The sequence below is a fragment of the Sorex araneus genome, chromosome 8 (genome assembly GCF_027595985.1).
Source record: "Sorex araneus isolate mSorAra2 chromosome 8, mSorAra2.pri, whole genome shotgun sequence".
NCBI lineage: Eukaryota > Metazoa > Chordata > Mammalia > Eulipotyphla > Soricidae > Sorex > Sorex araneus.
In genome coordinates, this window is record NC_073309.1 from 29,973,319 (window position 1) to 29,995,350 (window position 22,032).

General features: G+C 48.4%; 1 protein-coding gene across 1 annotated transcript; it reads right to left on the bottom strand.

Annotated features, from left to right (window-relative positions):
- Positions 1-7,270: 7,270 nt before the first annotated feature.
- CNEP1R1 (CTD nuclear envelope phosphatase 1 regulatory subunit 1) lies at positions 7,271-21,971 on the bottom strand. Its single transcript, XM_004600679.2, has 6 exons — positions 21,841-21,971; positions 20,473-20,544; positions 15,867-15,940; positions 10,845-10,954; positions 10,671-10,725; positions 7,271-8,613 (listed from the first exon to the last, which is right to left on the bottom strand). The coding sequence occupies exons 1-6, from the start codon at positions 21,863-21,865 to the stop codon at positions 8,572-8,574; spliced, it is 378 nt and encodes a 125-aa protein (XP_004600736.1). The 5' UTR covers positions 21,866-21,971; the 3' UTR covers positions 7,271-8,571.
- Between the last annotated feature and the right edge of the window lie 61 nt (positions 21,972-22,032).

A 22,032-nucleotide genomic window follows, 5' to 3' on the forward strand; every position in this document is an offset into this window, starting at 1 on the left:
AAGAAATCCGAATGGCTAAGAGGCACATGAGAAAATGTTCAACATCACTAATCATCAGGGAGATGCAGATCAAAACAACAATGAGATATCATCTCACACCACAGAGACTGGCCCACATCCCCAAAAACAAAAGCAACTGGTGTTGGCGTGGATGTGGGGAGAAAGGGACTCTCCTTCACTGCTGGTGGGAATGCCGACTGGTTCAGCCCTTTTGGAAAACAATATGGACGATTCTCAAAAAGTTAGAAATTGAGCTCCCATTTGACCCAGCAATACCACTCCTGGGAATATATCCCGGAGACGCAAAAAGGTATAGTAGAGATGACATCTGCATTTCCATGTTCATTGCCGCTCTGTTCACAATAGCCACAATATGGAAAAAACCAGAGTGCCCGAAAACAGATGATTGGCTAAAGAAACTCTGGTATATTTACACAATGGAATACTATGTAGCTGTCAGGAAACATGAAGTCATGAAATTTGCATACAAGTGGATCAACATGGAAAGTATCATTTGAGTGAAATGAGTCAGAAAGAAAGAGACAGACATAGAAAGATCGCACTCATATGTGGAATATAATGTAACTGAGAAGTACAAGTTGGCAACGATGCAACTTCTGGCAGATATCTCTCTGGACTTAGTTACTAAAATACTAAATTACAGAAACCCAAAACTGAGAGGCCGCTAAGTGTGGTCACTTGACCTCATACTTCTTCATCCTCAGCAATGGAAAACAAGTTATCTAATGCTTCCTTTTCAGCAGGTCTGACTTTAGGGGAGAGACTCTCCAAACAATAATAGTGAGTTTTGTTGAAATATTGTATGCAATCAAAGTGAAAGTAAAGTGAAATTTATTAGTTACACAGGCGGGGGGGGGCTTAGGGTGGGGGGGGCTAGGGGCGAGGGGGGGTTTGGAGTGTGAGGGGACGGGGTGGAGCTATACTGGGATACTTGGTGGTGGAATATGAGCACTGGTGAAGGGATGGGTATTCGAGCATTGTATAACTGAGATTTAAACCTAAAAACTTTGTAACTTTGTAACTTTCCACAATAAAAAATTAAAAAAAAAACAACAACAACAACAACAAAAAACCTGAAAGCTTTGTAACTTTCCACATGGTGATTCTATAAAAGAATAAAAAATTAAAGAAATTTTTTTTTTAAAAAAATTTCATTTTACTGTTTGGTTTTGGTCTTGGGGCCATACCTGGTGGTGCTCAGAGGTTACTCCTAGCTCTACATTCAGGAATCAGTCCTGGTGGGTTTGGGGAATTGTATAGGGTGCTGGGGAATCCAACTCGGGCTGTGTGCAAGACAGGCGCCCTGCCCTCTGAACTATCGCCCCAGTTTACCTGGACTTGATGTCCAGCCCCACATATGGTTTCCTTAGCAATGCCAGCCAACAGTGATCTTTGAGCTCAGAGTCAGAAGGCCTGGACACTGCTGGGTGTGACCCCAGCACAAAGCCAATAAAGGAAACTAAGGCCAGAGATACTGTCCAGCTGATAGGAGACTTACCTTGCACGTACCCACCCTGGTTTAATCCCTGGCAGCCTGTATGTCTCCCAAAGCCACCAGGAGTTGAACCCTGAGCATAGCTGGGTGGGATCCATTTTCACCCCCTTTCCCACCCTGCTTAAGAAAAGCAGAAACAAAAACAAAACAAAGAGCAACTAACTTTGGTTGATTAAACAGGGTTGCCAGGGGCTGGAGCAATAGCACAGCGGGTAGGGCATTTGCCTTGCACGCGACCGACCCGGGTTCGATTCCCAGCTTCCCATATAGTCCCCTGAGCACCACCAGGAGTAATTCCTGAGTTGCAGAGCCAGGAGTAACCCCTGTGCATCAACAGGTGTGACCAAATACAAAAAATTAAAATAAAAAAAAAACAGGGTTGCCAGAGAAGTAAGCGAGTTCTCCAGCCTTGATCCAGAGACTCATAAATAAATCTCGAAAGAGATCAACAAGTGGCAGAATTTCCCCTGGACCATGTGCAAGGCTGACAGAGCCCCCTGGAGGGGGGTGGGTGAGCCTAGTACCTGCCCAATCAGAGACCCAGCAGCCGAAAACCTCCACACTCCATAATCACTGCCAGGCTCCTGGCCGGACTTCACTGCTCAGGATGAGCCTCAGGATGAGCCTCACCCAGAAATTAATCTGTTGAAAACTCAGATGTGCAGTTTTGTGATTGAAATCTCCAGGCTTTCAAGGAGTTGGGATGGGCTACCTCCCCCCATCTCCTGAACTTCTGGCAGCCCCAGCAGTCACAGACAGGCCCCAAAGCTGCCACCCAGTTAAAGATTTAACTCCAGTTGTATCACCCTGTTCAAATTTTTTGCACCCCGGAGCATGTGGCCCCGAACTCTACAATACTGATAAACTAGGAATACCCACCAGATTGGTTGGGATGTGATGCAGAATACCAATAGCGATAGCAATTAACCAATAGCAGCAGCACTGTCTGTCCTCCCGTTGTTCATCGATTTGCTCGAGTGGCCACCAGTAACATCTCCATTGTGAGACTTGTTGTTACTGTTTTTGGCGTATCGAATACACCACGGGTAGCTTGCCAGGCTCTGCTGTGCGGGCAAGATACTCTCAGTAGCTTGCTGGGCTCTCTGAGAGGGACAGAAAAATCAAACCCTGGTTGGCTGCATGCAAGGCAAACGTCCATCTGCTATGCTATCACTCCAGCCTTGATTAGGGGCTGGAGTGATAGCACAGCAGGGAGGGTGTTTGCCTTGCACGCAGTCAACCCAGTTCAATCCCCAGCACCCCATATGGTCCCCCGAGCACTTACAGGAGTAATTCCTGAGTGCAGAGCCAGGAGTAGCCCCTGTGTATCACTGGGTGTGACCCAAAAAGAAAGGAAAAAAAAAAGCCTGCAGGGAAACAAACAGGTTTCCCTCCCTCCATCCCCCTCCCCTCCCTTCGTTCCTCCCCCCTTCCTCCTTTTCTCCCCTCTTTCCTCCTACTTTTAGGCCATACCAGGCAGTGATCAGGGATTACTCCTGCCTCTGTGCTCAGGAATCACTTCTGGTGGGCTCAGGAACCATAGGGGACCCCAGGGATCAAACCCCGGTGGGCCGCATGCAAGGCAAGCACCCTCTCTGCTTGCACTCTCGCTCCAGCCCTCAAACAGGCTTGTTTACTGCAGTTATGGTGGTGCTTCAAATGCTTTGGAACACGAGGAATCTTGCAGGTGACAGTGGAATTGTCATGCTCCTGAACCATAGTGATCACGGAACCTTTACTCTGTGACAGGTTATGCAGGTTGAAAAAGGTTGGGGTTGGTTTGCTGTTCAATAGCTCCCTGGGGGCCTTGGTTTTCCAACTCAAGGCCTTTCAAAGCTGTTGTTGGAGCCAGGGAGAAGGTTCACAAGGCCAGAATGCATGTCTCTGCCCGTGTGAGCTCCAGTGTTTTATTTTTATAAAGTTATTCACAATAAGTTATCACATTCAATATTCCAATCTGCCTGTTGTCTGTCGTCTACAAGTTGTTCACTCGAGTCATCCTGAATAGAATAGGCAGAACACTAGACGAAGGACAACCATTCGAGCAAGCCGGGTTCCGAAGAGGATTCAGCACGATAGACCATATTCACACAGTGACCAAGCTCATTGAAGTTTCTCGAGAGTTCAAGATGCCGCTCTGTCTAACTTTCATCGAATTAAAGAAGGCCTTCGATTCTGTTGAGACTGAGGCGGTCATCGAAGCCCTGGCCAAACAGGGCGTTCAAACTCAGTACATCAAGATCCTCCGCGAGCTGTATTGTAGATTCACCACCAGGATCTCACCATTCTACAAGGAAGTGGTCATTGATGTAAAGAGAGGGGTTCAGTAGGGTGATACCATTTCACTGAAACACTTCAGTGCCACCATCGAGAACGTCATTTGATGACTGGAATGGGAAGGAATGGGAGTGAAGATAGACGGTCGGCAATTACACCACCTCCGCTTCGCTGATGACATTGTTCTCATAACACCAAACATTAGCCAAGTGGCACAAATGCTGGCCAACTTCGACCTCGAGTGTGGAAAGGTCAGACTGCAGCTGAATCTCAGCAAAACGTTTTCATGAAAAACGAACTAGTCCCTGAAGTTCCATTTGCTCTCAGTGGAACGAACATCTCCGAATGCAGCAGTTATGTGTACCTGGGTCGAGAACTCAACATGAGGAACAACTTGGCGCCAGAACTGAGCAGGAGGAAGAGAGCAGCGTGGAACGCCTTCAAGAGCATTGAAGAAGTGGTTAAAAGGACGAAGAACCTCCAGCTCTGAGCACATCTTTTCAACTCCACCATTCTTCCTACGCTAATGTATGCATCAGAGACCTGGGTCCTATGAAAACAGATTGAGAATGCTATTCGGGTATCCCAAAGAGGAATCCAAAGAGCTATACTTGGAGTATCACATTTCACTCAAGTGAGAGAGGGAATTCAGAATTCCAACCTCTGTCGATGGTCAAGAATCAGGGATGCTGCCGAAAATCAGCTGGGCCGGACACGTAATGCAATCCAGAGACGATCGCTGGACTAGAGCTGTTACCGACTGGATTCCACGGGACGTCAAAAGACCGAGTGGCCGTCTACCAATGAGATGGTCAGACTTCTTTGTCAAGGCCCTGAATGAGCGGTTTGAGGCTCTTCCTGTTCCTGGAGCAAGCAGATATCATTGGGCTACACTAGTACTAGACAGGGACAAATGGAGACATTACTGGCACCCGCTCGAGCAAATCAAAGATCAATGGGATGACAAGTGATACAATATTCCAACACCAATCCCACCACCATTACACCTTCCCACCAAATTATTTCCAAATTTATCACCACCACCCAAGCGTGCCCCCAAGGCAGATCCTAAATAATGTTATTTCGTCTTGCTCGTTATCAATAATCTACTAAAAATGATCCAACAAAAGTTTTCTTACAGGAAAGTGTGTGAAGATGGTCAGATCTCACCTTGGAGCCATTAAGCTCTTGCATAAGAGATTATGAACGTGTTGTTGCAGATTGAGCCTTGTGTGCTAATCTATCTTTCTATACCTATATATCTAAAGATCGGTCACCTTCTACTTCACACCCCATCCGTGTGCTGTGCTCCTCCTGGTGTATCAGTGATATACAAGATGAGATGTCACTCCAGGAATTCTAAACTGTTAAATAGGTGACACAGCTGGAGCTAAATTTTTAACTGGGGGGCTGGAGCGATAGCACAGCAGGTAGGGCGTTTGCCTTGCACGTGGCCGACCCAGGTTCGATTCCCAGCATCCCATATGGTCCTCTGAGCACCGCCAGGAGTAATTCCTGAGTGCAGAGCCAGGAGTAACCCCTGTGCACTGCTGGGTGTGACTCAAAAAAGCTAAAAAAAAAAAAATGCTCCCTGTAGCACGATGGCCACTTAGTACCTGTAGTGCAAACCATAACACACAAAAGGAGAAAGAGGCAATGTGCCTGCCGCAGAGGCTGGGGGGAGGGAAAATGAGGTGGGGGTGGTGGGAGGGATACTGGGAACATTGGTGGTGGGATGGGTACTCGATCATTGTATGACTGAAGGTATCACAAAAGTTTCTAAGTCTGTAACTGTATCTCATGGTGTAGCACTGTAGCACTGTTGTCCTGTTGTTTGATTTGCTCAAGCGGGCACCAGAAACATTTTCATTGTGAGACTTGTTAGTTTTTCGCATATCAAATATGCCACAGGTAGCTTGCCAGGCTCTGCCGTGTGGGCAGGATACTCTGGGTAGCTTGCCGGGCTCTCCGAGAGGTACCGAGGAATCAAACCCGGGTGGGCCGTGTGCAAGGCCTATCCACTGTGCTATCAGGCTGAGTGGTCTAAGGTGACAGACTCAATCTCACTGTCACTGTCATCTCCTTACTCATCGATCTGTTCAAGTGGGCACCAGTAACGTCTCTCATTGTGAGACTTTATTGTTTTTGGCATATCCAATACACCACGGGTAGCTTGTCAGGCTCTGCCGTGCGGGCGCAATACTCTCGGTAGCTTGCCGGGCTCTCCAATAGGGGTGGAAGAAACGTGCTATCGCTCCAGCCTGACTCAATCTCATGGTGATTCATTAAAAAATAAAATAAATAGGGGCTGGAGCGATAGTACAGTGGGTAGGGCATTTGCCTTGCACGCAGCCGACCCGTGTTCGATTCCCAGCATCCCATATGGCCCCGAGCACTGCCAGGAGTAATTCATGAGTGCAAAGCCAGAAGTAACGCCTGTGCATTGCTGGGTGTGACCCCAAAAGCAAAAATAAAGAGTGCTTCCTGAGCAAAGAGCCAGCAGTAAGGCCTGAGCACTGCGTGGTGTGGCTTAAATAAAAAAAAAAAATCATAACAAACAAGAAAAAAACCACTATTAGTTACTAACAAGATCTAGTATTTTTGAGGTTGCTAGAGAAGAAATTTTTTTGTGAAGCAACATAGTTTCTATTGAAATTTATATAAAAAGAGCGAGGTGAGGGGCCAAAGATACAACAGGGACACATAGGGTCCCCAAACACTGCCAGGAGCAAGCCCGGAGCCCTGCCAGGTATGGGGACTCAGCTCCTCCCCGAGCTGGTCTTAGGGCATGCAGGTGTCGCTCAGTGACGGAGAGACTGGGGTCCAGTCCCTGACCCATAGTTCCCTCGGCACTGACTCCTGCCCGTGCCCCTGCCCCCTGCCTTTCATTTCAAAAAACTTTTGTTTTGGGGGCTGGAGCGATAAGACAGTGTGTATGGCGTTTGCCTTGCACTCGGCCAACCTGGGTTCGATTCCCAGCATCCCATAGGGTCCCCTGAGCACAGCCAGCCCCTTAACTTTCATGATTAATAGAACTGGTTCTTTCAGAGGGCGGGGTAGGGAGCTGGGTCACAACCAGCTATGCTCAGACCCACTCCTAGGGGGCTCGGGAGGAAGCCAGGATGCCTGGGATGAACCTGGGTCAGCTGCGCACAGGTACGCACTCACCCGCTGCACGGCGCTACACGCAGGGGTGAAGGCACACTGCTGCCCACACCGCACGGTCGCCACCATCACTGGACACAGCGCTGGGGCCTACCAAGGCGGCTTGGGTAACCCTTGGCACAGCAGGGCCCTCGCCCTGAATCAGGCCGAGACTCACTGAGGGGATTATTAAGAAACTTGGCACTTAAAAACTGTTACTTGAAACTGGTACTACTGGACATAAAACTGAAAGATCTGATTTGGACCCATCTTATAGCTGACACATCCATTTCTCAAAATTACACACATAATAAACAAGAACGGCCAACCAACTAATTATATATAAAGTATTTATTTTTATGCACATATTTACCTACAAAATTTACAGAAAATAAAACAATGCAGAATATATAGAGTACCCTCTTAGGACTTCTTAGGAGCAGAGGGTTTTATTGCTGCAGTTTAAAGAATAAAATTTTATACATGTTTAAGCCAAAATGAACACATTTCAGTTAAGTGGTTGCTAGCCCGATTAAAATTTGAATTACTGAATTTTCAGTTTGTCGTTCATTGAAATTTAAAAGACGGCGTGTGAAGTAATTTAAACCTTTTCAAAAATCTTCCAATAAACAGGTAAAAGGCACCTCCAGTTCTTTAAAATATTTACAGCAATCCCAATAGTTTGATTTTAAGGGCCATTATCGTACACGGGGCTAATATGCATACACAGTATGTCGTTAACTCTCGGAGCAGTGAGAACTGTCGCCTGGTGTGTGGCACCGCTCCACGAAACGGGTGATGGAGGAGGGGGCCACTCCTGCGTGACACTCACGTCCCAGCCCGTCTACCACAGCCTAAGATCCAACGGTCTAAACCAAGGGCTATCACACCCCCAGACCGTACGTCCTTTATAACTAAGCCTGCATACTCAGAAGCCTTTGGAGTATCCTTAAAATTACTTAAAAAGAATATCAAGTATGTGGAGCATGAAATGAAGACAAACAAACTGGAAAACACAACAGCGGCTGGCGTGACTATGTGGTCTAACACGGATCATGTCTCTAAACCTCTGTAATTTCTCTCAGCATAAAGGAAATGAGTTTTTCCTCCGTCGATGCCCCGTCTGGTGTTTGTCCTGTGTTAAGATGAAAAACGTGCCGCGTGAGATGAAGGAACAGCTCCGCACGAGAGCTGGCTGGGAAGGGCTGTGGAGATACAAGATGTTCCTGAAATACTGGTACAGGAGAACACAGTCCGCATCACGTCTTCCTCTTTACCATTGGCATTGATTGGCTATTTACAGGAGTTTGCAAAAATACATTATAAAAACTGGATGAGGTTCTGTGTCTAAGTTTAACTTAGTAACATACGTACATACTTCATCTGCAAAGATCTTTGCAGGAGCCGAAGTATTAAAGTGACACTAATACTGAAACACAGATAATCAAAGGTACCAAAGCACTGACAATGCGAGTCGTCATCAAGAGAATCTGGGTAAATATTGCACACTTCTTGTCAATTGTTACTGTGACCTTCATATGTCCAACTGGGAAAGGAATCCTTTATGGCTTTTTGCTGTATAACTTAATTTGAAGAAAGGCTGTTTTAGGTCCCACAGTAACGAGTGCAGATTGTCATTGAACATGAGGCCTGGGTTTCAAAATTAGTTTTCCTGTCTGTAAAAAAACAAAACAAAACAAGAAACAGTTTTTCAATGAACACTTCTAAGAGATGCCACATCTCTGAACCCGAAAGGCATTCACAGGCTATCAGAACCCCACTGGACCCCTGGTCAAGTTCAAGCAATTAACAGTTATGTTTTCAAAGTTTTCATTTTTTTTTTGCGTCACACCCGGCGATGCAGAGGGGTCACTCCTGGCTCTGCACTCAGGAATTACCCCTGGAGGTGCTCAGGAGACCATATGGGATGCTGGGAATCGAACCTGGGTGGGCCACATGCAAGGCAAATGCCCTACCCGCTGTGCTATCACTCCAGCCCCAAGTTTTCTTCTCTTCTGTACCACACCCAGAGGTGTGTGGGGATCCTCACAGCAGTGGCTCAAGGGACCCGTGCGGTACTGAGGACCAAACCCAGGGCTCCAGCAAGCAGAGACATGCTCCAGCCCTTTGAGCTATTCCCCCCACACTCAAAGGTTTAGGTTTTTTTGGGTGTTTTTTTTTTCTTTTTGGGTCACACCCAGCGATGCTTAGGCATTACTGCTGGCTCTGCACACAGGAACTCCTCTGGGAGATGCTCAGGACGCCATATGGAATGCTGGGGACCGACCCTGGTGGGCTGCGTGCAATGCAAATGCTCCCCCCCCATTTTTGTTCTTGTTTCTGGGCCACATCTAGCACTGCTCTGGGATCACTCCTGGCAGGGCTTGGGAAACTAAACGGGGTGCTCGGAATCAAACCTGGGTCAGCCGCACGCAAGGCAAGCACCCTGTGTGCCGTGCTATCACTGTGGCCCTCAACCTCTATTTTAAAACTCAAAATGTTTAGCCTACATTATCTCCTACTGACCCAGCTGTCTTCCTGCTCTAACATCTTTTTCTCTTTATTCTAATTTTCTAACGGATAATGTTTTTTTTTAAAAAAGGGGGAAAAAATGGGGCTGGTGTTGCATCACAGTACAGTGGGTAAGGCAGGTGCCTTGCATGCGGCTGACCCAGGTTCAATTTCCAGCATCCCATATGGTGCTCCTAGCCCTGCCAGGAGTGGTCCCAAACAAAACCCAAACAAAAAACACAACGTGTAAGTAAACATTATACATATATGTGTGTGTGTGTATATATATATATATAATATAAAAAATATAATATATATTTTGGGGGGGTCACACCCAGTGATGCTCAGGGTTATTCCTGCCCCTACACTCAGGAAATTACTCCTGACAGTGCTCGGGGGCTATGTGGGATGCCGGGGATGGAACCCAGGTCAGCTTTGTGCAAGGTAAACACCCTACCCGCCGTACCATCACTCTGGCCCAGTAATTTATTTTAAAATATGGGGTCGGTGCAATAGTATAGCAGGCAGGCGTGTACTTTGCACTCAGTTGACCTGGGTTTGATCCCCAGCATTCGATACGGGCTGTGGAGTCCGCCAGGAATGATTACCAAGTCTAGAGCCAGGAGTAACTCCTGAGCATTGCCTGTGTAGCCCCCAAACAAAACCACCACCAAGCAAACAAGAACATGAAACACACACAAACAATTAAAGGTAGAGGGCCAGAGCTATTAGCCTTGCACCTGGCCAACCCATATTCAATCCCTGGCACATCAGATGGTTCCCTAAGCCTTGCCAGGAGTGATCCCTGAGTGCGCGCGCGCACACACACACACACACACCTGGCTCTGCACACACGCACGCGCACACACACACACACGCACACGGTTCTGCGCACGCACTTGCGCACGCGCACACACACACACACACCTGGCTCTGCACTCAGTACTTACTCCTGACACACACACACACACACACACACACACACACACACACACACACACACACACACACACACACACACACGGCTGTGCACTCAGTACTTACTCCTGACAGGGCATGCAGAACCATATGGGATGCTGGGGATCAAACCCAGGTAAGCTGCGTGCAGGGCAATCCCTACCCACTGTACTATCACTCTGGCCCCTTAAAACTCCTTTATTCAGGCCAAACCTTACAGTTCTTTTATGTATAGCTCCATTTTCCTAATCATAAAAATACTTACATCGTCACAAGACATGTTATACTCTGCTAATACAGTTCGACATCGAGCGGCTATACTGAATACACGTGGTCAAGGGAAACCAATCGTTTCAAAAATAAGCATCTCGCACCCGACATCCCCAAGAAAGCACTGTGACTCAGTCCAGAGACAGGACCCATCTGCAGGAAAGGATACATGGACGGCGCGACTACTCTCTTGTGTATCCCAGCAAAGAACAGGCCGATGAGAGTGATGCAGCTGATGGTGAAGAACGGGTGGTTCCATAGCGAGGTGAAGAAGGACACCTGCACGGAGTTTGGAATAGGAAACTGTCAACATTTTACAACAGTGTCGACCCCTCCACTACGCACGCACACAGGACAAAGTGTTTAATTCGACTTATGGAAACTGGAATACTTCAAACAGCTTAAATTTCCTATATTGTGATAGCTTAGAAAAAGCACGCCTGCCATTTCAAATACTTAAGCCAGTACAAATCCGTCCCTACCACCCAAAATCTACCGAAACTACCCGCTCAGCTGTCCCTACTGTAAGTGATGTAAGTTCCTTTACGGCAGGTATGCTGCCCTGTATCTAAAATGGCCTCTGGAGAGGTGACCACAGGGTGCGGCACCTGCCGTGCCCCTGACTGACCCGGGTTCCATGCCTAGCACCATATATGGTCCTGAGTACTGCCAGGAGTGAGCCAGGAGCAGCTTTGGGAATGGCTCCCCCTAAACCATGTAACAGTACTGAGACACCGGTGGAGGGTCTTCGGCATGTTGGTAGTGCTGGGGTAGTCGGACACATTAATATCATAAAAGCCAGCATCAGGTAGCCCTTTTACAAAAACATTCTTTGCTGTTTTTAGGCAACATCCGAAAGTGCTCAGGGGACCACGCTGGGGCACTGGGAACTGAACCCAGGCTGGCCACATGCAAGGCAAGGGTCTTAATCCCTAGACGATCTCTCACTTCCCAAAATATTTAATCGGTTAAAAAATAAACTGAGTAAAAAATAAAAGGATAAAATAGCATTTGGAAAATACAGGTGATTAATAAATACCGTAAAGGGCCAAGGACGTAGTTCAGAGGTGAAGTGAATGCTTTTCAAACAGGAGGCCCTGGGTTAGCATCTGGAACTCTCATCCCACAAAACTCACTAGACAGAGTCAAGCATGACTGACTGTCTCTTTCCTCTACCTCTACCTTCCCCCCCTCCCCTCTCCCTCTGTTTTGGGGTCACACTTGGCAATGATCAGGGGTTAATCTGGGCTCTACACTTAGGATTCACTCCTGGAGGGCTCGGGGGACCATATGGGATGTCGGGAATCAAACCTTGCTTGGATGCTCACAGGGCAATCGCCCTCCCTGCTGTACGGTGGCTCTAGGCCCGTAATTTCGTTTTATTATTTTAAAAATTATTATTTTTTGCTTTTTGGGTCACACCCAGCGATGCACAGGGGTTACTCCTGACTCTGCACTCAGGAATTGCTCCTGGTAGTGCTTGGGGGACCATATGGAATGATGGAACCAGGTCGGCCGCGTGGCCCTACCCACTGTGTTACTGTTCCAGCCCCTAACTTAGTTTTAAAGCTGCAAAGTTCCTTCAGGTCTGGAGTACTCAGGCTGTGCTTGCAGGAGCCCTGGTTCACTTTCCAGGCTCTGCACGTTCAACTGAGCACTTGTGGAGGAAGACTGCCTTCAAACCTGTGGTCTCCACGGGTGGCGTTGTTTGACGTGGCCCGCACACTTAGCACACCAAGTGCTTTGTGACCGAATCCTAACGAGACCCGCTGGCATCACCACCCTTTCCCCCAGGGCCGCACCCAGAGAGCAGAGGGCCCCTGGGCGCCGTCATCTGTCTACTCCCAGTCTGCAAATCTCCCGTTGGCCTCTTCCCAGCTAGCCACTGGCTTTGCCGTTTGTAACTTCTGCTATAGATACAAACGCTATTTAAAACTCTTGTCAGATCTGAGGTTATTAAATACTGAAATATAAAGAGCCAACCCTTAGGCTAATAGTTATACTCTCATCTAATTTAGAAAATTTTATTAACTACAGAGTTTTGGGTCTATTTCAAATTACATTTAATTCTGTGTTTTATTAAGATCTCAACTAGCTGAAATCAGCTTATATTTTTCCCCCAATTAGAAGTCAGATTCGTCTCCCAAGACAGACCTTTTTCAATCTTCTGTCGGCCTCCTTCACTCTTCCCCTAAAGATGAGCACCAAGTGCAGCCTTAAGATCTGATTTTTATAAATGAACACACAGGAGACATTTTTATCTACCATAAAAAAAATCCTCTATTAACATAAAACTCCATCACCAGCCTCCCCTGCTTCCTATCTTTTTATATCTGCACTCCAGCAGGTATAGCCGGGGAGACGGCAGGCGAAAGAAACGGAGCTAACTGAATTACTGTTTACAACGGTAACAAAAGCCTCACTACTAGGTGTTTCTTCTCCATAAGCTAAAGATGATAGCTAATTGAAGCAGTCTAACTTACTTTTAGTCGTTTGTTTTTTTGGGCCACACCAGGAGGTGCAAGGGTTACCGGTGCAGTGCAGGACTATATGCAGTGCCAGAGACTGCCCCGGGCTTGGCCGCACGCACAGTAAGAGGCTTAGCCCCTGGACGTCTCTCCAACCCCTAATTAAAGTCTAAGAGTGAAGAGTGAGGGTTTCCTGGTTTGGGGCCCGCCATGGAGGTCCTCTGAGCTTGCCTGTGGCGGTACCCAGGGCTGCCTGCATTCAAAGTATGCACTCTAGCTGGCTGAGCTAGCTCTCTGCCTCCTGAGTGGGGTTTTTAAGAACTGTGAAAATCACATCACTCCTAACTACCTAAAGAAAAGTCTTCACCAAAGTAACTGGAGATTATTGCTTCTCTAGTGTAAAAGTCTGTGTTTCGGGGGCCAGAGCGATAGCACAGTGGGTGAGGTGCTGGCCTTGCAAGTAGCCAATCTGGATTCGACCCTCAGCACCCTATTTGGTGCTCCGGAGTGATTCCTGAGTTCAGTGCCAGGAGTAACGCTGAGCATTGCTGGGTACTGCACCCCCCTCCCCATGCCACCTGAACCTGAGGACTGGAGAGAGAACCCGATGGGCAAGAGAACCCAGGTTTGGAGCCGGAGCGATAGCACAGCGGGTAGGGCGTTTGCCTTGCACTCGGCCCACCCGGGTTCGATCCCTGGCATCCCATATGGTCCCCCAAGCACCGCCAGGAGTAATTCCTGAGTGCAAAGCCAGGAGTAACCCCTGAGCATCGCTGGGTGTGACCCAAAAAGAAAAAAAAAAAAAGAGAACCCAGGTTTAATCCCCCACATCGAGTGGTTCCCTGACCACGACGGGCAGCAACCAAGACACGCCAAGCGAGGGGAGAGCCCTGGCCCCACCACAAAAGGCGGAGTTTGGAAATAAGAACGTGGGGACACTGGCGGTGGGAAATGTACAGGGTGAAGGGATGGGTGTCGGAACACTTGTATGACTGAAACTCCATCATGAACAACTTTGTAACTGCATCTGAGGATGATTCAAGTAAAAAACTTAAAACAGGTTTGGCAGGACAGCTGGAAACATGCTACCAGCTTTCATCAGACAGTGATTAGAAATTAGGAAATACTATGGGGGAGGGTGGTCAGAGAGATACTAGAGGGTAGGGAGTTTGCCTTGCACACAGCTGACCTGGGTTCAATCTCCAGCACCACTCCTGAGCCACTCCAGGAGTGATCCTGGAGCAAGAGCCAGGACTGAGCCCCGAACACTGTGGGGGTGGCTCCAAACAAAAGCCAAGGGAAAAATGTACAGGGGGCTGGGGAGCTAAGACTGGGCTTATCCCAGGATCAGGGCCGCTGCCCCACATCGCCCCACGGGCCAGATCCCCGGCAGGACACGGTGCTGGGAGAGGGGTGAGCGCGCAGGAGGGTTGGCCCTCTAAGCACTGCACGGGCACTCTTCCCCACAAAAATTCGTCACGTTATAAACCTGCTGTTGTATTTGGTATCGGGATGTTCTTGGACAGCACCTAATGGGAGATCTGTGCTTTCTGTATTAAACCTTGGGCAAAAAAGTTTTTGAGATTGCGTGCACAGAAACAAAAGCTCTGCTAGCTCTAGGGACTACACACGTTTTCTTCACAGGCAACAAATACCACAGAACTGACGGGAATGTTACAGCTTAGGAGCTCAGAGACTAATTTACCAGAGTTTGGCAACTGTGCTACTTCACCTGGCCTATATATCAGTGACCTGATTTCCTTCTGAATCTTGACCTTCGTCTAGTTTATTTTCTTCAAGTTCTGACATTTTAATTTTGCTGTTTTATAGATGTTTCCAGAAAAGTCTTCTGATAAGTGATGAGGAAAGGTACTGTTTTTCTTTTTGGTTTCTTTTTGGGCCACATTGACAATGCTCAGGAATTACACCTGGCTCGGTGGACTATTTGGGATGCTACGGAATGAACCCAGGTCAGCCAAGTGCAAGGCAAATGCGTTACCGGCTGTACTACTGCTCCGGCCCCAACGACGAAAGGTATTAATAGAGAAAATAGACAGAATAAAATGTCATTTTGCCAATGCTTTTAATAGGGGCCATATCCGACCATGCTGTCGCGTGGTATTAGGGATTAAACCCAGGGCATCTACCCTTTGACCTAACTCCCCAGTGAAACTATTATTCTAGAGACTGGAGAGATAGTACAGCGGGTAAGATGCTTGCTTCGCAGGCATAAGACCTGGGGTTTGATCCCCAGAGCACCACAGATGGTCTCCCATGCACGGCCAGAAGTAATTCCTGATTGGAGAGCCAAGAGTAACCCCTGAGCATTACCGAATCTGACCCAAAACCAAAAACAAAATAAACAAACAAAAAAGGACTTAATTCATAAAGAAGTCTTCTTAGGCGTGTTACATATACTAAGGTACTAATATTATAGTAAGATATAACAGGTATAATTTTTGGTTTTGGGGGCATACCCAGCGGTGCTCAGGGCTTACTCTGGCTGTCTTTAGGAATCACTCTCTGAGAAGCTCGAATTGACCCTGGGATGGGGCCTGCAAGGCAAGTGCCTTACCTCTGTATTATTCCTCTGGCCTGTTATAAGTCGAATCTTAATAAAGTGATTATTCCTACTGGTAATAATAAGTAACATTTAAATAACATAAAGAACAAACACTATGTATCTCATATAATTCATTACAAATTTTAAATAAAAACTCTACCTTTTGTGTCTCAGGATCTATTAACCAGTTCCAGGCACCAGTAGCTGTACATACAGATACCACTATAAGCAGCACTGATAAAAGATAAACATGAAATTAGCAAGGAAATAAGCTCTCAATATTCAATATTACTACCACTGGCCCTAATAAATTTATTAAACGAAAAATGTACCTACTAAAAAATGAAGGAACTTATGCACACGATCTTGAGGAATTCTCTTAAACACCCGTAAACCTTATTAACTGAGGCCAATCTGTTCCTTTTATTACTTCATCAGAACATATACAAATTACTAAAATTAAAAGTACCAAGAACATGGGGCTAGGAAGATAGTGCAACAGGTAGGGGGCTTGTCTTGCACACGGTCAACCCAGATTCAATCCCCGGCATCCCATATGGTCCCCCAAGCACTACCAGGAGTAACCCTGAGCACCACTGGGTATGCCTCCCCCCACTGCAAAAAGCAGCAAAATATATGGTAAAAACATTCATATAACATTGCTATGTGACTTTTGCCCTGCTTTGTGTTGTTGTTTTTCAGATCTATTTGAAAACAACCGCCCACTCCCACGCCCCCTCATCATTTTCCAACACAAACAAACGAAACAAAGACTTCTTTATGAAAGTAGGATTCCCGCAGACAAATGCCTGCTATTGAACAAAGACCAGTGTTAGGAACTCTGGAGTACACCCATCAGCACTAGGTTTTCTTTACAGGACTTAAAGGAAGGTCTGGGTAAGACCATGGATCTTAGGAAGGTTTCTTTCTTGGGCTGGAGAGCCAGTGCAAGAGGTAAGGAACCTGGCCAGCATGAATGCAGCTGACTTTGGTTCAAACCCCAAAGATCCCCAGGGAATGACCTCAGAGCATGGAGCCAGGAGTAGCCTCTGAACCTCACTAGTGTGGCTGAAAAGTCTAATCCCCCAAAATGATTACAAAAATGTCATAAAGGCTTTTGTTCAGGGGCTAGAGAGAGCTCAATGGGCCACATGTGCAGTTTGCATGCAGAGGGCTGGGTCAGTTCCCTGGCACCACATGGTTCTCCAGCACCAGTGGGCCCAAAACCTGGGGCCAGAATGGTAGCATAGTGGGGAGGGTGCCTGCCTTGCACGCAGCGAACCCTGGTTCAATCCCCGGCACCCTACCTGGTCCCCGAGTACGACCAGGAGTGACCCCGATTAGAGAGCCCGGAGTAAGCCATGAGCAGCGCTGCACGGGGCCCAAATGCCAAAAAAAGAAACAAACAAACAAACAAAAAAACAAAACCAAGACCCCACTCCATACACATATTTTTCCTACTAAGCTGGCATCATTTTACTTATTTTTGCTTTTTTTGGGGTCATACCCGGCGATGCTCACGGGTTACTCCTAGCTCGCACTCAGGAATTACTCCTGTCGGTGTTTGGGGGACCTTATGGGATGCTGGGGATCGAACCCAGGTTGTCTGCATGCAAGGCAAGCGCCCTACCCACTGTACTGTTGCTCCGGCCAGGCATTATTTTAGAAATTCTAAATACCATAAATAAAACACAGTAACGGAAAAAAGACAGTGTCAGCCTCTGAAGATCAAGAGGGGTGGTCACCTTTCAGCTGGTACCAGAATTTTTAAATTGGTCCAATTTTTAAAAACAGAGACCAGGGCTAGGAACGTGGCTCCAAGGAGCAGCACAGGCATCTCACATGCCTGAGGCCCAGCACAGCAGAGGGAAAAGGCAAGGAGCAAGTTTCAAAGAATAACGGAAATATAAAATAAAATGATCGTCTAGAATTCTTAGCAATGTACTTTCAGAAGAGGCAAATTAGAGAGAAAAACCTCATTTTAGGTATCTGATAATAAAATAAAAAATCTTTTAATTATGTTCTGAGCCGACCCGAGTTCGATTCCTCCGCCCCTCCCGGCAAGCTACCAAGAGTATCGCTCCCGCACGACAGAGCCTGGCAAGCTACCCGTGCGTATTGGATATGCCAAAAGCAGTAACAACAAGTCTCTCAATGAGAGACGTTACTGGTGCCTGCTCGAACAAATCAATGAGCAACGGGATGACAGTGACAGTGACAGTATGTTCTGAGCCCAGTACAGAACTAAATGTCTTAAGTATTTCCATTAAGAAATGTATTACTGGGTCTGGCGTGATAGCACAGAGGGTATAGGGCGTTTGCCTTGCACATGGCTGACCCAGGTTCGATTCCCAGCATCCCATATGGTCCCCTGAGCACCGCCAGGAAGAATTCCTGAGTGCAGAGCCAGGAGTAACCCCTGTGCATCACCAGGTATAACCCCCCCCCCCCCCCCAAGGAAAGAAATGTATGACTAAGGGGCCAGAAAGATAGTACAGCAGGTAGGGTGCCTGACCTGGCATCCCATATGGCTCCCCACACTCCACCGCAAGTAATTCCAAAATGCAGACCCCTGAGCATCGCTGGAAGTGACCCCAAAACAAAACAAAAACTATAGATATATGACTAAGGTCAGGAGTACAGACCAGTGGTCAAGTGCCTGCACTGCTTATCTGAAGGTCTGGGTTCCACTCGTAGCAGTGTCTCCTCCCAGCCCCCCAAAGAGAGAGTGTGTGCGTATACTACTCTAGTGGGTGTGTGCTTTCCATCCCTGGTTTGGCCTGCCCCCTCAAAAGAAGAGCGAGTAGGGGGTGTGTGTATACACTGCTATAGCATCCAGTTTGTTTTAAAGCCACACCTGGCAGTGCTCAGAGGACCCTGTGATGCTTGGGAGACTATGCAGGGTCAAGGATCAAAGTATCTCTCTCTCTCTATTTTTCCCTTTTTGGGTCACATCCAGAGATGCACAGGGGTGTTACTCCTGACTCTACACTCAGGAATTACTCCTGGCAGTGCTCGGGGGACCATATGGGATGCTGGGAATCGAACCCAGGTCAGCCCTACCCGCTGTGCTATCGCTCCAGTCCCAAGGATCAAAGTATCTCTTTAAACTACCTTCCAAGCCCCCCTTTTTGTTGGTTTGAAGGCAACACCTAGCTGTGTTTAGGGCATATTCCTGGCAGATTTGGGGTTGGGGGGAACATATGGGATGTTGGGGATCAACTCCGGTCAGCCACACAGAAGACAAATGCCCTACCAGCTGTACTATCTCTCTGGCCCGATTATTTAATATTTTATATAAAACACAAGCAAGATCAAATTTATCAGATAGTACTACATAAACATATTATGGTTGTTACATTAACCACTTATATTGTTTAGATGTGAGTGCTAAGACCTTGAACTGCAGACAGTGTGTATTCAGTACATTTCATTTTGTAAAGTAGAACATCCTCTATAGTTTAGAAGATGAGGGGCCAAGGGATAGTCCAGTGGGTGGGCACTTGTCTTGCACGCCGCAGATCCAGGTTTCATCCCCGGCACCCCACACGGTCCCCCGCGTCCACCAGGAGCTCCCCAGGTGCAGATACAGGAGTAAGCCCTGAGTACCGCAAGTGTGGCCCAAAGTCAGAAACAAAAAACACACAAAAAACAAATAGGTAAGTAGATAGAGGGGCTGGAGAGAGAGTAACAGGGATAAAGTGCTCGCTTGAACAGCTGATCCACTCAGTCCCTCAAACCAAATATGGTCCTTTAAGCACTGCCAGGAGTAAGCGCTGAGCATCACCGGGTGTGGCCCAAACACCAAAACAAAATAAGGTGAAGTAAAGAGAGATGGGAGTGTTCAACTGGCTCGCATGCAAGAGGCCGGTTTGCTCTCTGGTACTCACTGCCCTGGGCACTGTCATGCTGGGAGCAACATCAAATTTCGGAATGGTCCCAAGACTCTCAAGTGGCAGTAAAACCAAGTCTGACCGCATGTGGTGTGAGGTCGGTCTCAGGCTAGGCAAGAGGCTTACCTCTTGGACCATTTCTCCAGCAGCGGCGATTTCTAAGTAAACCAGAGAATCTGGGAAAACCATTACTTAGGAACCCTGACCAACCTCACAATACACGACCCCTGGTTTGATTTCTGACACTGGCAAGATTTTCACAAGATTAAAATCTTACAGATCAATCTACTAGATATGATATGAAACAAAACAAAATCTTATTTTGGTCACACCTGACGGTGCTCAGGAAACCGTATGTAGTGCTGGAAATGTAACCCGGTTTGGTTTCAATACAAGGCAAGCACTCAACCTGTGGTATGATATTGCTTAGACCCCAATACAAAAAAATATTAATAAAAAAAAAGACTGACCACGTCCAGCTGTGCTCTGGGCTTACCCCTGGCTCTGTACTCCAGGACCACTCCTCATCTGCTATGTGAGGTGCCAAGGATCGAACTTGGTGGGCTGCACACAAGGGAAGCACTCACCCAAACTACACTCTCTCCAAAGTTTTCGTTAAAGGGGGTGGAGCGATAGCACAGGGGGTAGGGTGTTTGCCTTGCATTCAGCTGACCTGGGTTCGATCCCTGGCATCCCATATGGTTCCCTGAGCACCGCCAGGAGTAACTCCTGAGTGCAGAGCCAGGAGTAATTCCTGAGCAATACTGGATGTGACCCAAAAAGAAAAACAACAACAACAACAACAACAACAACAACAACAACAACAACAACAACAACGTTTTTGTTAAAACAAACAGATACTCAGAAACTTACTTCTCCAACGTCCAGTGGCAGGTTGCAAACAATGAATATATTCAGTAAGTCTCCTCTCGAAAGCCTTAAGATCTAGGTAAAAAGATTTCGTGATTTTTATTAGTCTCCCTACAAGTTCCGAGCTGTGAGGATGAAGCGCTAGATACTGCGCTTCACATTTTACCAACTTACATGGACTGCACTGTTTACTTCTTTACCATGAAGGCTTTAACATACTTAAGAACGCTGGGTTTAATTTCAATTCCACGTATGAGGAAACTTGTTCACTTTCAGAAGCTTTTTGTTTCTGTTTCCGGGCCACACCCAGCAGCGCTCAGGAATTACTCCTGGTGAGCTGAGGGTGGGGGGCAGCGGTTGGGGGGGGGGTGAGAGAGATAGAGTGTTGGGGGTGGTGGCAGAGAAAGGGTGTGTGTGTGCGTGCGTGTGCAGTGCTCAGGAATTACTCCTGGCCACACCCAGCAGTGCTCAGGAATTACTCCTGGTGAGCTGGGGGGCGGCGACAGAGGGGTGTGCGTGCGTGCGTGCGTGCGCGCGTGCACGCACAGTGCTCAGGAATTACTCCCAGTGACCTGGGGGATGGCAGCAGGTGTGTGTGTATTCGTGCACGCATATGGGGGTCCCAGCAGTGCTCAGGAATTATTCCTGGTGAGCTGGGGGGGGGCGGAGGCGGGTGTGTGTATATGCACGCCCATACGCCCCCACCCCCCCATCTAACGCAGGTCTGGCACGTGCAAGATAGTGCAAGACAAGCACTATCGCTCCGCCCCCCTCCCCCAAACTTATGGAGCCTATAAGTGGGTAAGCGTGGCAAGTGGCACAACGGGGTAGGTAGCACAGGGGCTTGCACGCGGGAGGCGTAGGCTCGACCCCCGGCACCGCAGTTAGCTGCAGCAACAAACCCTGCACGGAAAATGCTCGGGTGGGAAATCTGGTTTCTCGGCCGGCGCCGCCAGCTCACCTTGGGGAGGTTGCAAATAAAACGGGTTCCGAAAAGATAAAAACCCAGTAACCCAGAACCAGCCCAAGCCTCCAGCTTCCCCTCTGCCGGGACCGAGAAGCCCCCAGGAACGGGGCGGCCGGCGGCCCCGCGCGCTCCCGCGGAACCCTAGAGCCCGCGCGCGGCCCGTGCTGCTCGGGGACGCGCGCGGGGGGCCCCGGGGCACGCGCGTCCACACTCGCGCTGCCCGGGGACCTTCCGAGGGGCAGGCAACAGGCAGCCCCCGCCCCGGCGGCCGCCAGGAACCAGGGCCCGGCTAGCGGGGCGGGAAATAAGGACAGGACGCCCCCCTCCCCCCCCAGGAACGCCGCCGACCCCGACGGAAATACCGCGGCGCCGCCCCGCCCCCGCGCCCCGGGCGCCCGCGCTACCTTCCGCCTGCTCCAGCGAGTTCATGTCGGGCGGCCGCGCCGGTCACCGCCGCATCTCAGCCCCGCGGCCCCGCGCCCGGCCCGCAGCGCCGCCAACTCCCACTCGGCCCGCTCCCCTCCGCCCCTCCGCGGCGCCCCGCCCCTTGCCAAGGTCGTCCGCGTCCATTGGGTGACTCGGGGTGACCACACAAC